This window comes from Ursus maritimus (assembly GCF_017311325.1).
Source record: "Ursus maritimus isolate PB19 chromosome X unlocalized genomic scaffold, ASM1731132v1 scaffold_X1, whole genome shotgun sequence".
NCBI classification, from domain to species: domain Eukaryota; kingdom Metazoa; phylum Chordata; class Mammalia; order Carnivora; family Ursidae; genus Ursus; species Ursus maritimus.
In genome coordinates, this window is record NW_024423319.1 from 26,199,855 (window position 1) to 26,214,107 (window position 14,253).

The 14,253-nt window shown below is 41.0% G+C and overlaps 1 protein-coding gene across 6 annotated transcripts in view; it reads left to right on the top strand.

Annotated features, from left to right (window-relative positions):
- TENM1 (teneurin transmembrane protein 1) overlaps positions 1 to 14,253 on the top strand; it is a 535,869-nt gene that overhangs the window by 198,959 nt on the left and 322,657 nt on the right. For all 6 annotated transcript variants that reach the window (XM_040628223.1, XM_040628229.1, XM_040628232.1 and 3 more), the window contains one exon: positions 4,146 to 4,386. In XM_040628223.1, the coding sequence (XP_040484157.1) occupies positions 4,146 to 4,386 (241 nt within the window). Of the gene's footprint in view, positions 1 to 4,145; positions 4,387 to 14,253 lie in introns of those variants that run through there.

Below are 14,253 nucleotides of genomic sequence, written 5' to 3' on the forward strand. Positions count from 1 at the left end.
ATAATTACTCCCCCCCCCCCCCGCCTTGCGTGTCTCTCTCTCTCTCTCTCTCCCCCTCTCTCTCTCTCTCTCGGGCACAGAAATGTATGACTGCCAGATACATTTGGAAGTGAGTGCATGTGACTCTTCACCCCTTGGAACTGGTGTTCTAGAGCTCCTAACACTGAACCCTAATGTATTTTTCATTAGTGTTTAATGTCGGGAAATCCCATTTCATGGAGCCCAAGGATTAAATTACTTCATTTGGGAGAGAACAAGTGCATTCCCCATCTTTTTCCTGAGGTGAAAAAAAGAATGAAGCTGAGATCATTTGCATTTCATAAGGGCTTAAGGTCTGGATGTATTCCACTCAATTCAACAATCCAATATTGTAAAAGCTTTTAAAGACAATATTAACAAGTAGGGAAACCTCTGCATATTTAAAATGTGGAAATAAAAATACACAATAAAATAGATATAAATCAATACACACACACACACACACACACACACACATAATCAAAATAACTATACAAAGCAGTTCTACCTGCAGCAGAAATGGTATAATATGTTATAGTAATACCATGATTGTACTTTTCGATGAAGTAGAATTTTTATCATGTTTCATAATAAGGAAGTTGCAGAGATTTTAAGGAAATCCAGCAAGCAATAAATCCAGATGATAATGAGTGATTCTTTTCTTTTGAACAATTGTACTGAATAGAGACTTTCTGTCTTTTGAAGAACTCTACTGACACAAACGCCTAATGATTAGGCTAATAGATGTCACGTGTCATTTGGAGGTATTCTGGACCCAGCACCTAAACTTGATTCCTTTTCTTCTTCTTCTTCTTCTTTTTTTTTTAAAGATGATCTTTTTTTAAAAGATTTTATTTATTTATTTATTTGACAGAGAGAGAGACAGCCAGCGAGAGAGGGAACACAAGCAGGGGGAGTGGGAGAGGAAGAAGCAGGCTTCCCGCTGAGCAGGGAGCCCCATGCGGGGCTCAATCCCAGGACCCTGGGATCACGCCCTGAGCCGAAGGCAGACGCTTAACGACTGAGCCATCCAGGCGCCCCCTCCTTTTCTTCTTCTAACTCTGGATTCCCACCCTTTGTTTCCCTTGCTTGCATCATTAAGTTCATGGATTTAGATGGCAAGTCTGTAGAGTGCGTCACTGCTGCTCTTTTCATTTCTTGGAGGGGCATGATTTTAAGCACCTTCTTTGGGGTATCATTGTCCTGGCTGTTGGAGAGATTTCGCTAAGACCTCCAAGAGGGAAACCTACTGCTCTGTGAACTATCAAACAGATACCCAGTGGCCACATCAGAAATGAAAGAGCCCAGGGGAAACGGAGTGGTTCTCTAGGTCCCATGGGGGAATGAAATGAAAGCTGTAGGGAATCTTACTCTGTACCTAGCACTGTGCTCCTGTGACACGCAAAAGTAGAAGACACTCTTCCTCTAAGAAATACGCAGTCGATTTTGGGAGATAAGATAAAAACATGGGATAACAAGGGAATACTATAATATCACAAACTCAGGGACCAAAGTTATGATAAGAATAGTAAATGTTAAGGTCAGAGAAGACAGTCATATTTATTTTCCAAGATAGTCCTAAAAAAGTGCTGAGCTGGGTGGGAATCATCAGACAGAGGCAGACAAATTCATACAAGTTGAATGACTTTGAACAAGTCACCTTACCTCTCTGAGCCTTCAGTTCCTCATCTGTAAAATGGAGAGGGGAAGAGGGAGAGCTGAACTAGATGATCCCTGTGGTCATTTCCAGTCTGAAAGTTTCATCCTTCTATTACATTTAATAAACGAGTAGTCACTGACATACTATGTCCAAGCACATTTTACATGAATTAAATTTAATTGCTAGGAGAAAGGATTATTATCTCCATTTTACAAATGAGGAGTTAATGTTTCTTTTTTTTTTAAAGATTTCATTTATTTATTTGACAGAGAGAGAGACAGCCAGCGAGAGAGGGAACACAAGCAGGGGAGCGGGAGAGGAAGAAGCAGGCTCCCAGCAGAGCAGGGAGCCCAGTGCGGGGCTCGATCCCAGGAACCTGGGATCACGCCCCAAGCCGAAGGCAGACGCTTAACGACTGAGCCACGCAGGCACCCCGAGAAGTTAATGTTTCTAAGTGGCAGAGGCAGAGTTCAAACCCAGGTTTGCCATATCCCCAAATTCTATGCTCTTTCCACGATGCTGTGCTGCATACTATTATACCAAACTGCCTTCCTTTTCAACACTTAAGGAGATAAGATCTAAGGAGGGAAGCAGACATATAAACAAATAACTACAGTAGAAGGTGGTATGTCATTAGCGAAAATTCAGAAGATGTGGAGTATTCTGTCTCTAAATCTTAAAGAGGTAAAGAGAGCTTGTATTACAGAGGTCTACAACGTAGTGAGTGGAGCATTGGCCAGAGAGTCAGGAGATGTGGGTTCTAGTTTTGGCCATGCCAGGTGTCCCTAGAAAAGCTGTTCTCTGGACATCAGTTTCCTCATCTGCAAAATGAAAGGATCTTCAAGGTCTTTTGGGTTCCAGAAGTCAATGCTTTTCTGAGTGCCAAGATGGAAAGCCTGCTTCTAGTTATGGCTATGAATATGAGTCCAGAGGTTTAAAAAAATTAATGAGATGTTAAGTGCTTGTGATGATATTTTTAGTGGATATGGGATTTGGGCTGGGCCTGGAATAATGGGGTTGATTTTGAAAATTCATGAAGCATTTTAGTTCCTTTTAAATATCCAAGGGTAGCTGACTATCTAATGGAATATTTTGTATTAAAATGAATGATCACTACTCCTTTCCCTATCCATCTTTTATACAATTTCCTTTTTCATATAGCAAGTTTATTTAAAGGGAGAGCCATCTATAGTAGAAAACATAGCCAAGAATTTGTCATGCTCTTGGGGTGCCAGTATCATTTTAAAATATGAAAACCATGCCAGTGTCTTCGAAATTGAAGTTTGAGGTAGAAGGATGGAAAGAAGTTATTTTTTTCCCTGTGATCAGCCACTGCAAAGTGAGTCTCAGCACAAACCAGCTGAGGCTTTTTGCTAGGCATGGAAAGCCTCTGGCATTTTTCTGCTTTTCAACTCTCAGTCATTTGGGAGGTGGGACAAAGCCATGCTGTCTACAAAGTTTATCCAGAACGTGCTGGTGTTACAAGAGATCACTTGACATCTATTATGTTTCTCCTGTGGAAGAGAGGTGGCTATCAGCTACAATAGTGATTCCTTTTCAAAGGGGTTTAATTGGGGCATTTCTCATGGGCCAAATTCTAACTTGCTGTCTATACATGTGCCTGCCAGGAAAACAGTGGAAAAATACCAAACAATAGCAACAACAGAAGTCTGAGGACCGCTGTCCCAGGCTGCCCCCACGGCAAACAGGCAGAGAAAAAACTGGTTTCCCTTCTGCCAAAGCTGCGGCTGACATGGCAGAGCTCCTAGAAAGGTGTGGCAGGTGGGGGAGGGGTGCAGACTGTGTGTTGCATGGCTATGGAAATACATATAATAACCCGAGCAAACTCCTTTTAGCCTGCCTTTTCCAAGCAGCACTCTTAGTTCGGGGTGGGAAGGGGGGTGCTGGCAAGGAGATGAGTTTCATGCAGTTGAGGTCCACACTCAGGGAGCTGTTTTTCTGAAGTATGGATTTGCTCCTGTGTAGGCAGGCTAGCATCCTTTCCTGAGGTAAGCCAGAAGGTGGCCTTATACTTTTATTTGAAGTGTCGAATGATTTTTCTTGCAACAAATTTGTGCCTTTCACTGGTATTTTCCGAAGTGAGACTTTTGCAACTGATGGAAATCGGCTCACTTCTGTTCTGTAACTTAGTGTCTTGTTGATGATTTATTTGTTCGGTAGCAGAAACTATGACAAATTGTGTGAGGCAGCCTCATTTACTTTTTAGCTGCTATAGCCCTGAAGAATTTACATGTAAATGCAACTGTGAATGTTTTACATTTTATAAGCGTGCTGCACGTGTTTTTGTAAGTTAAGTGACATTTTTACATTTAGACTGAACTTAAAACTCTGCCCCCACCCCACAGGTTATATTCTTCTGAAATCCTCAGTCTGACAAGCTGTGTTTTCCTGACTGCCAAGTGGGAGAGTAAGTCTCTATTTGGTGTTTTTCTTCTCTCCTCTTTAGACATGCAGAGCAGCCCACACAACCAGTTCACCTTCAGACCCCTCCCGCCGCCGCCTCCGCCTCCGCATGCGTGCACCTGTGCCAGGAAACCACCCCCTGCAGCCGACTCTCTTCAGAGGAGATCAATGACTACCCGCAGCCAGCCCAGCCCAGCTGCTCCAGCTCCCCCAACCAGTACACAGGATTCAGTTCATCTGCATAACAGCTGGGTCTTGAATAGCAACATACCATTGGAGACCAGGTACTTGAGCTATTATTGATCCCAATAACTTAAATATTGGCAGAGGATGATTCCACCGAGTGCAGAAACTGATTTCACCATAGACATCTGCAGAGACACACGAATGCGCACAGAGATGCACGCCCAGATGTGTGGGCAAAAGGCAGACCCCTCTGCGGGCACAGGAGCGCGCACATCTAGACTCAGGCACGCTCACCGACACAGACCAAAGCAGATTCAGGTGGAAAGATGAAACCGCAGATGCATAAACACCCCACAGGCAGCCACCCACACAAACATATGAAACGAAGCAATTATCTAAACTATCAACGCGTCCTCCGTGTAAAAGGCGCTCGCCCCTTGTTTTAGGAAACTGCAACATTACAGGAAAATCCAAACACAATTGGAGGAACAGTGATAATTTGGATTTTATTGTAAGATTCTTTCAAAAAGCACGTTGCCTTCAAACATTTTTTAAAAGGATTTGCTTCATAGATTGGAGGTCCGTGTGTACTTTTAAAAATTCGATTCTGCCTCTAGGGTGCTGTTTGGTCTTTTGACAAAAAAGTTTGCCTCTATTTTTCAGGCACTTCACATATTTAGGTTTTCAGATTCACTCTTTAAATCTTTGTCATGGGATTAAAGTTACAGTTCTGGGTCTCCGGGTCATAATAGATGTTAGCACTAGAGGCGATTAAATGAGAAATCAAAGGACATCATTTCTAGGCACTCCCTCTTAAATCAAAAATTACAACTTTCTATTAACATAGAAAGACACTACCTAATAAAACATGATTTTGTTATCTTTTAAATTCAAGGACTTCCCCTTGCCTTCTACATGCCTTATTTAGATCTACTACCAAAGCTCTTTCTGAACACATTTGTATGTAAACAATGAGTATAATGTATCACTTGATAAGCAATGTGTGCTGTCAACTCTGATCAATTTCCATCCCAATATCTGGGAATTGGAATGGAAAGGGGAGGACTAATAAACCCACATTATAAGACTGCTTATTTTTTTCGTAGCAGATGAAGTTATATGCCAGCCATGGCATCAGTGAATATGTCACCACCAACAAACTGAGAGCATTATGGCTCAAATCCAGGAAACTCTATGTCATCCATCACTACTAGATTAAATACATTCATAAACTGATATTTCTGTTATCTCCCAAGAGAAAATATGGCAGTCAGCTCTGATGGTGAAGATAACCCGATTAGAACTGTACTAGTGATAGTGTTTGGGTATTGTTTCTTTCTTTTTTTAGTGAAAAAGGGAGGTGAATGAGGTGAGAGAAGCAGAGAGCAAAGTATCTTCAAGGAGTTCTTGCTAATGTTGGTGATTTACTCACTCTTTTTTTTTTTTTTTTACTCTTTTAATTCCTCTGCAGGGCTTGGTGATAGGGAGCTAAGGAAACAGTGGGGCAATCTGGTTATCTAGCAATCATGACAAACAAAACACACTCCTTCCCTCTAAGAAGCCAAATAACAGGAAGTCTGGAAGGAGGGTGGGGATTGGGGCTCAGGCAAATGGAAAGAGAAAACTATTCTTATTTGAAGTGTACATCTAGGCATGTTTGTACAAACTGCACCCACGGACCTTCTGTATCCATGCAAGGAATGTATTAATTGCTCTCAGCTTCATAAGACGCAGGGAAGAACATAAGTTTTCATGTGAGATTGTGCAGAGAGTACCTTTTTAGTACATTTGGGAATATATTCAGTGTCACAAAGACAAATTTTTTAAAACCCTAGAAACCCTATCAGCTTGATGAGCTAGGATTTCCCAAATATATCCTTTAAAATGTTTGCTTCACATGTAGTCAGTAAAAGGTAACTCTGGGGGCATGCTGGCCTCAGCTTCCTAGTCTATAAAAGTGAATGTAGAAATGCCTGCCTCAACACGTTGTGCAGAAGATCGAGCCAGCGTGTTAGAAAGTGCCTCGTACATTGCAAGGCATTATACAATTCAAAGGTAATACTGTTATAAAAAAATAAAAATTAAAAAAAAATCCTGTTATCCTTACTAGGTGGTTACCTGCTTCTGCTTAAATAGCTCCAAAGTAGATAATTGACTTATTCCTAAGGCATTCCATTCCATCTCAAGCAACAACTAGAGGATTCTTATTGAACCCAAATCTCCCACCTCTTAACTCTACCCGTTTCTCCCAGATCTAGTTCTACAATCTGACAGACTAAATAAAATCCCTCACTCACCTGACATCCCTTCACTGTCTTTGACTTAAATGTTTCCCCCGTTCCTTCACCATTTCCTCACATCAGCTGGTTTCAAATCCTCCATCCTGGTCTCTTTCTTTAGAGCACAGTTGTAAACTGCTGACCGCACTGCTCTTGAAGTGTCCTAGCCAAGGCTGAATACAGGTGGGGGTTTTTGTTAGGCTCCCTGGTCGCAGGGAGCAGAGTTCATTCAGGCGGCCGCAAATAATTGAGAACATCTTTTCAAGAGAAAGTAGACCCCCCTCATTGGCAGTTTTGCTTTCTGTAGTTTCAGTTACCCGCGGTCAACTATGATCTGGAGACAGATGATCCTCCTGACTTATCATCAGAAGGTCAGTAGTAGCCTGATACTACGTCACAAGGCTTAGGTCATTCCCCCACTTGATCACATCAGATAGGCATTTTATCATCTCACATCATCACAAGAAGAAGGGTGAGTAGAGTAAGGTATCTTGAGAGAGAGACGACATTTATATAACATTTATTATAATATATTGTTATAATTGTTCTATTTTACAATCAGTTATTGTTGCTAGTCTCTTACTGTGCCTGATTTATAAATTAAACTTTATCACAGTTATGTATAGGAAAACATAGTATATACAGGGTTTAGTACTATTTCCAGTTTCAGGTATCCACTGGGGATTTTGGAATGTGTCCCCCTCAGATAAGGGGAGACAACTGTATTCTCTGTCAGGTCAGGCCAAGGGGAGAGAAAGGGCCACGTGATTAAAAGAAAAACAAATCCATGGCATGGCCACCTATGGCTGCCCCTTGAGCAAGGGCTGGGAGCGGAGCTAATGTACCTTACGTGGAACTCTCAGCAATCACCGTGATTGACTCATTCCGAAATCTGTGCTATGACTGACATTTCGTTGTCTCCTTTGTTCTTCTTTTTTTAAGATTTTATTTATTTATTTGACAGAGAGAGTGAGAGAGAGAGAGAGCACAAGCGGGGGGAGGGGAGGGGCAGAGGGAGAGGGAGAAGCAGACTCCTTGCTGAGCAGGGAGCCTGACTCGAGGCTCAATCCCAGGACTCCGGAATCATGACCTGAGCCAAAGGCAGATGCTCAACCGACTGAGCCACCCAGGCGCCCCTATAGTTGGAGGTTTTTTTTTTTTTTTTTTAAAAGATTTTATTTATTTATTTGACAGAGAGAGAGCCAGTGAGAGAGGGAACACAAGCAGGGGGAGTGGGAGAGGAAGAAGCAGGCTCATAGCGGAGGAGCCTGATGTGGGGCTCAATCCCATAACGCTGGGATCACGCCCTGAGCCGAAGGCAGACACTTAACCGCTGTGCCACCCAGGCGCCCCATAGTTGGAGGTTTTTAACTGTGTGTTTGGGATGGGGGCGTGGGTGGAAATACGTTTAGGGCCTGGATTTGGCATCATTTGATTTCACCTCGTTAGCCTGTGGAGATGTAGTCGAATTCTAATTCTGCCGTACAAAGTACTCGCATTGTCTCGCTCCCATAACTGTCGTCTGTACTTTCGTTAGGTATGCTCGCCTCGTTTCTCTGTAAGTCTGTAATAACAATGTTATGTAGGACAAGATCAAAGTGGGAGCTCTGTGGCATGCCACTGGAATCCTTCCTGTGGGTTGACACTTGTCTATCAGGCAACATTCTTTTACTAGGATACAACCCACATTTCTCCATCTTGTTTACAGGCATATTGTGAGAGACCTTGTCAAATGCCTTGCTGATATCCAGATACAGTATGCCTACATTTTTACTGATCTGCCAATCCAATAACCATGTAAAAATGGAAGTGAAATGAGATTTCTTTAACATGACTTGTTCTTAGAGAATTTGTGCTATCTTCTCATGGTTACTATCTTTTTTAAAAGTGCTTACAAATCATCCTTTTAGTAACGTGTTCTAGAATTGTGCACTCAGTCCACATGATATCCCTTGATCTAGTCTAAGGATCCCAGGTACTTCCTGTTCCTAAAAACCAAAACCAATACGCTCTCTCCAGTCCTGACACATATCTCCCACACCACGGTCTTGAAACTTTAGCAACTATGACAAGGCAATCAAATCTACCAGACTTGTCACTACTCTGGGACGGACTTTTAATTCATTTAGAACAGTCGAGTGCCTTCTTATGAATGCTTTGACTATCTTAGACTTCAATTTATGGTTACAGATGTTTATTTTACCCTTTTAGGTCTCTGATCATTCTTTTCCACAAGGAAAGCAAGTCATTGAGAAGGCCTCCCCGATATTGGTCGTCCAATAGCATTATATGAGTTGCACATCTATCCTATCCATGACCTTCTTGTTCTAAACCTATATCTAACAAAACAAAACAAAACACCAAGTTTATGTTGTCTTCAGCAGGTTTTTTTTTCAAGTTTCAGGCTCATTTGAGGTATAAACCTTCTTGGCATTATTTTCATCATACCCGCTTACATTTGTTTATCCTTGATTTTCATCTCTTTCTTTTGTTCCATGTTCTTTAGAAATCTAAACTGAATGGAGGGCACCCAGTACAGGCATGCTGGTTTCTATAGGCAACAAACCTTTCCAACTCTTAATTCATCTCTTTTTTTTTTTTTTAATGTCTCAGGTCATGGAATCACACTGTCTTCACTTTAGAGAACTGCTTTCCTAAAGTCTAGGATTTTGCTTTAGAATATACTTATGGACTCTAAGCTACAATGGTTGCTTTCTCAAGAGTTTTCTATCCCCTTAATTCACCAGTTTCTCTTTTCTGTGAGAGAAGCAAGTCTCCTTATTTTCTCTACCTTCCCGGAGATAAAGTTTTCAACAAGGGAGGTTGAGGACTTGTCATATATTTGTTTTTAGTTAAATGACACATCTAGCAGATGTCTTTGGAGTTGAAATCACTCATGTTCGCTACACTTTACTCTTAGGACACTTTTGTGGTCTGCGTTGGAAATGAGCGTCCATTTCCTCCACTTGGGCAAGTGGCTTATTGGAGACTCCCTGATCCACCATCTATTAGCTGTATGAACTTGGGCATACTGTGTTAACACTGTCAAGTCTCAGTCTTCTCATCTGGAAAATAAGGATAATAGTAGCAACCTATTCATAAGGCTGTTGTGAGCATTAAAGGAGTTAATATCTGCAATGTATTTAGAGCAGCCAGGTACATAGTAAGCACTTGGTAAATGTTAAAATAACAATACTGACAATAATACAGAAGAAACAACTCTACTTTTGTCCCTGTCTATTTTTGTCTTTATCTAATTAAAGATGTTTCTACCCTTATGTTCATGCTTTCTCCAGGTAAACACAAACATCATTTTCACTTCCTCTCTTAGCATGTTTTTAAATAGAATATACTCTTTTGCCACTGTCTTAGTCCAATTGGGCTGCTGTAACAAAAACACCATAGACTGGGTTTTTTAAACAGCAAGCATTTATTTCTCACAGTTCTGGAGGCTGGGAACTCTGAGATCAAGGCACTGGCAAATCTGGCATCTGGTGAGAGCCCACTTCCTATTTCATAGACTGCTATCTTTTCTCTATGTCCTCACATGGCAGGAAAGGCAAGGGAGCTCTGCAGGGTTTCCATTCATAAGGTCCCTTTCAGGAGATCTCCACCCTCATGACCTAATCACCTCCTAAAGGCTCCACCTCCAAATACCAACACACTGGCGATTAGGTTTCAACATGTGAATTTTGGGGGAATACATTCAATTTATAGCAACCACCAAATTGCAATCATTAAAACCATTCCCTCCTTTAGGTTGTAATGGCAAATGTCCATGAGGCTTTGTGAGACTGCCCCGTGATAAATCTTCACAACAGCTTTCAGACTGTTACCTGCCTTCTGTCATTCATAGAAATAATTCCCCCACTACCTAGTATATTCAGGATTATGCCCTGCCCTGAGCCCTCCCTTACACTGAGATCAGCCTTTCTCTCCTCCCCTAAGCCCTTTCTTGGATTATCTTTTTTGTGGTGGGGCGAGAGAAGCATCTTTCTCAACCTGGAAAGATGGGCACATTGCCAAGATGGAGATGGAGAGTCTGGGTGGTGTGTGTAAGTGTATGTGCTTAAACAATGCTAGACTAAGCTACTTAATATAGTTGTGAATTGGGACATGTTACTTAACTTCCATGGGCCTCAATTCCCCATCTGTTCTGTGGAGAAAATGGCAGATCCTCCCTTGTGTGGTTGTTTTGAGGAACGAATAAGGTAATCCCTGTAAAATGTCTGCTCAGAGCTGGGCACATAGAAAGTGTACAATAAACAGTATTTTCAATATAAGAGCCTGGCCCTGAAATCTGGCAAAGAGAAGAATTCAGAGTCATGACAGTTGCAAGGTCAGAAGTAGCAAACACAGGTCATATTTTGAATCTAGGCTGTAGGGCCAGGGTCTTTACATTCAACCACTTTCTGTAGTAAAGAAGTCAAAGTGAAATAAATAACAATACCACAAGTGCTTTATTAAATTTGAGTAATTCCAAGGTAGGGACCCTTGGAGGTGGTAGATCTAACCCTAAGGAAGTGTTGAGGTAGGGAAATGGGAAAGTAGAAATTTTCCTGAGAAAATGGACTGAAAGTAATTTTTTACTAATAATAAATATAATTAATAATAAAATCATGAGGCATCAGTAGGTGAAAATGGAGGAAAAGGCATTCTGGGAAGAGTGTATTATACTCAGAGTCATGCAAAGTGACCAGTTATCCATTTCAGTAATATTAAGCATTATCCTTTCCATTCTTCCCCTCTCTTCCTCCATTTGCCATTTATTTAATTTAAAATTTTTTTGATTTGATTTATTTATTTGAGGGAGAGAGAGAGTACAAGTGGGGTGAGGGGCAGAGAGAGAAGCAGACTCCCTGCTGAGCAGGGAGCCTGATGTAGGACTCGATCTGGAGACCCCGGGATCATGAACTGAGCCAAAGGCAGACGCTTAACCGACAGAGCCCTCCAGGTGCCCCCATTTATTTATTTTTTTAAGATTTATTTATTTGAGAGAGAGAGCGTGCCCGAGTGCAAGTAGGGGGAGGGGCAGAGGAAGAGTACCTCAAGTAGACACCCCTCTGAGCACAGAGCCTAACACAGGGCTTCATCCCACGACCCTGAGATCTTGACCTGAGCCAAAATCACGAGTCAGACACTTAACTGACTGAGCCACCCAGGCGGCCCTCCATTTGCCATTTAAACCCTTTACTAGGTTGTCTGGTCTGGGAGCCAATATATTCCTTTTAATACTAATAAGAGATAATCATTCTGGAACCAAAGCCCCTAATTTTTAAGCTGTGATGCAGAAATCAAAATATCATTTTGAAATTCCTGCTGTTAAATTGCCATATTCTCCTTCCTTATCCAGAGACTCATCCTTGGATGTACTTGTTTGCAGATCCTTTTATTCTGATTCTTCTCCAGAAAGTCTCTCTTCCCCTGCCTGTGGGGTGAGCCTCAATCCCAAAGCTGTTCTATACCTTTAGTAGTACAGTGTTGTGCCTTCTTCGTAAAAGTTGGAAGAGCGTTTAAGAGTCTTGATTGTAGGGGCGCCTGGGTGGCACAGCGGTTAAGCGTCTGCCTTCGGCTCAGGGCGTGATCCCGGCGTGATGGGATCGAGCCCCACATCAGGCTCCTCCGCTATGAGCCTGCTTCTTCCTCTCCCACTCCCCCTGCTTGTGTTCCCTCTCTCGCTGGCTGTCTTTCTCTGTCAAATAAATAAATAAAATCTTTTAAAAAAAAAAAGAGTCTTGATTGTAGAAACCAATAGATGTGGGTTTGAGTTTCAATTCTCCTTATGTCTATATTTGGACAAATTATTGCACCTTTCTGAACCTTAGTTTCCTGACCTTAAAGCTGGGTTAATAACACTCATTTTCATAAGGTTGTAACAAGGATTATTTTAGAACTCACATGTGATTTGCACTCAGTTTCCTCCCTCTTTCTATTCTTCCTGTGTGTCACATTCCTCCTTTCTCCATTCCACTGGCACTGGCTTTTGTCCCATTCTAGCTTCGCAGAATCCCGACTTAACCACTTTCCTTTCTGTATTGGTCTCTCTATTCTGTCCACACACTTTGTGAGTAGATTTCTCTGCCTTTAACACAAGGTTAAATGGAGTAGTACTCATTCCTATCAGGAACTCAAACATAACCCATTCCCCACAGAAAACTGGGACAGTTCTCTTAGCTTCTTGACCTCTTCATCCGGATTTACTTTGAAATGGAACTACGGCCATTTTTAGTTTCCCTTATTTACTCTCTTTGCTGTCCCTCAGTTCAAACTCCTAACTCAAACTTTACTTGATATTCTTACTCATGGGAAATTTTTGGCCAAGTGTTGGCTCTAGACCGTAACTTGGACCAATGCTCAGAAATGACGATGGACATTAACCATGATCTACTCACCATAATGAGGCTTACTTACAGATTTTGCTGTGATACTTAATACTGTTGAGGACTTGGATTTGATATGAACATAACTGCTTCAACTGACAAAGACAAATTGGAATTGTGTGGAGGAGTCATGCCTGGCCAGAAGAGGAGCTAGCAACTATTTTTATTGACTTTTAGCGTATTCTGACAGATGGCAGTAACTTGGTATGAGGCTAACTGCCCTTGCTGGCGTTAGGCCAGTGTGACAGTCAACAGGGTTATTTTTCCAAAAGAAGAGCCAGGGCCATTGATGGAGGAGATGTTGGCAAAGAATGGAAAAGGAAATGAATTCTGTAGGACCCATGCTTGTTACCAGACTTCTAGAGCTAGTGTCTATCTTGGGGAAATAAGAAATATTCATTAGTAGTGATGGCAGTGATTTAAGTATCTGTGGAATAATACTCTTTAAATATTAACCCATAAATGTGAGTTCTCTAGTGGTAGTTATATTTCTTTGTTATATAGTACTGCTAAAATATACCTAACATTTGTAAGTAGAATTTTTTTCTTTAGTACATTTGCAATGGAAAAATAGATTCAGAGACATAATTTTTTCTTTCAATAATGACTAGAGAAGAAAAAGCTCAGAATGTACATATTCAGTGCTTAGATCCAACAATATCTCATGCTTTAATCCTTTAACAGCACTGGGGTTAGCAAAATCTATCTTCAGCCACAGATTTAAAGATTCTTTTTAAGACAGGAAAAGACTTCGTAGAACTAATCTATGCCCTATAAATCCTGTTTACTACAGATGAGCAAGAATCAACCAAGTTTTTCAGCCTACACCAAATGATGGATGTGGAATATGTTGAATTTACATGAAGGAGAATTCCGTAGCCTTAAAAATATATTTTACATATTGAGAGTAAAAATAGGTCTATAATAGTCTATTGTGCTTAGGCAGTGAAGAGCAGTATTTTGGAGATTATCGTGATACAGTGTCTAGTCACTTTGGTGGTGGTGGTATTTTTAAAACTGCTTTTGATTTGACTATTTTCAGTTTCACTTTCAAAGTATAAGCCATAGGCAAACATAATGTGTTTCATTTTATAAGGAAAGGAAATTTCACCATAGGTGAGATGAAATCTGGTGTTAATATGCAGATTTTTTTTAGCAATTTAAATGTGAATCTAAACAGATGTTTTAGGGAATTTTAGAAAATGAGTTGATTGGTGAAATATGTGAGTGTAGCAAACCAAAATTAAATTTTATTTTTTAAAAGATTTTATTTATTTATTTATTTATTTGAGAGAGAGAAGTAGAG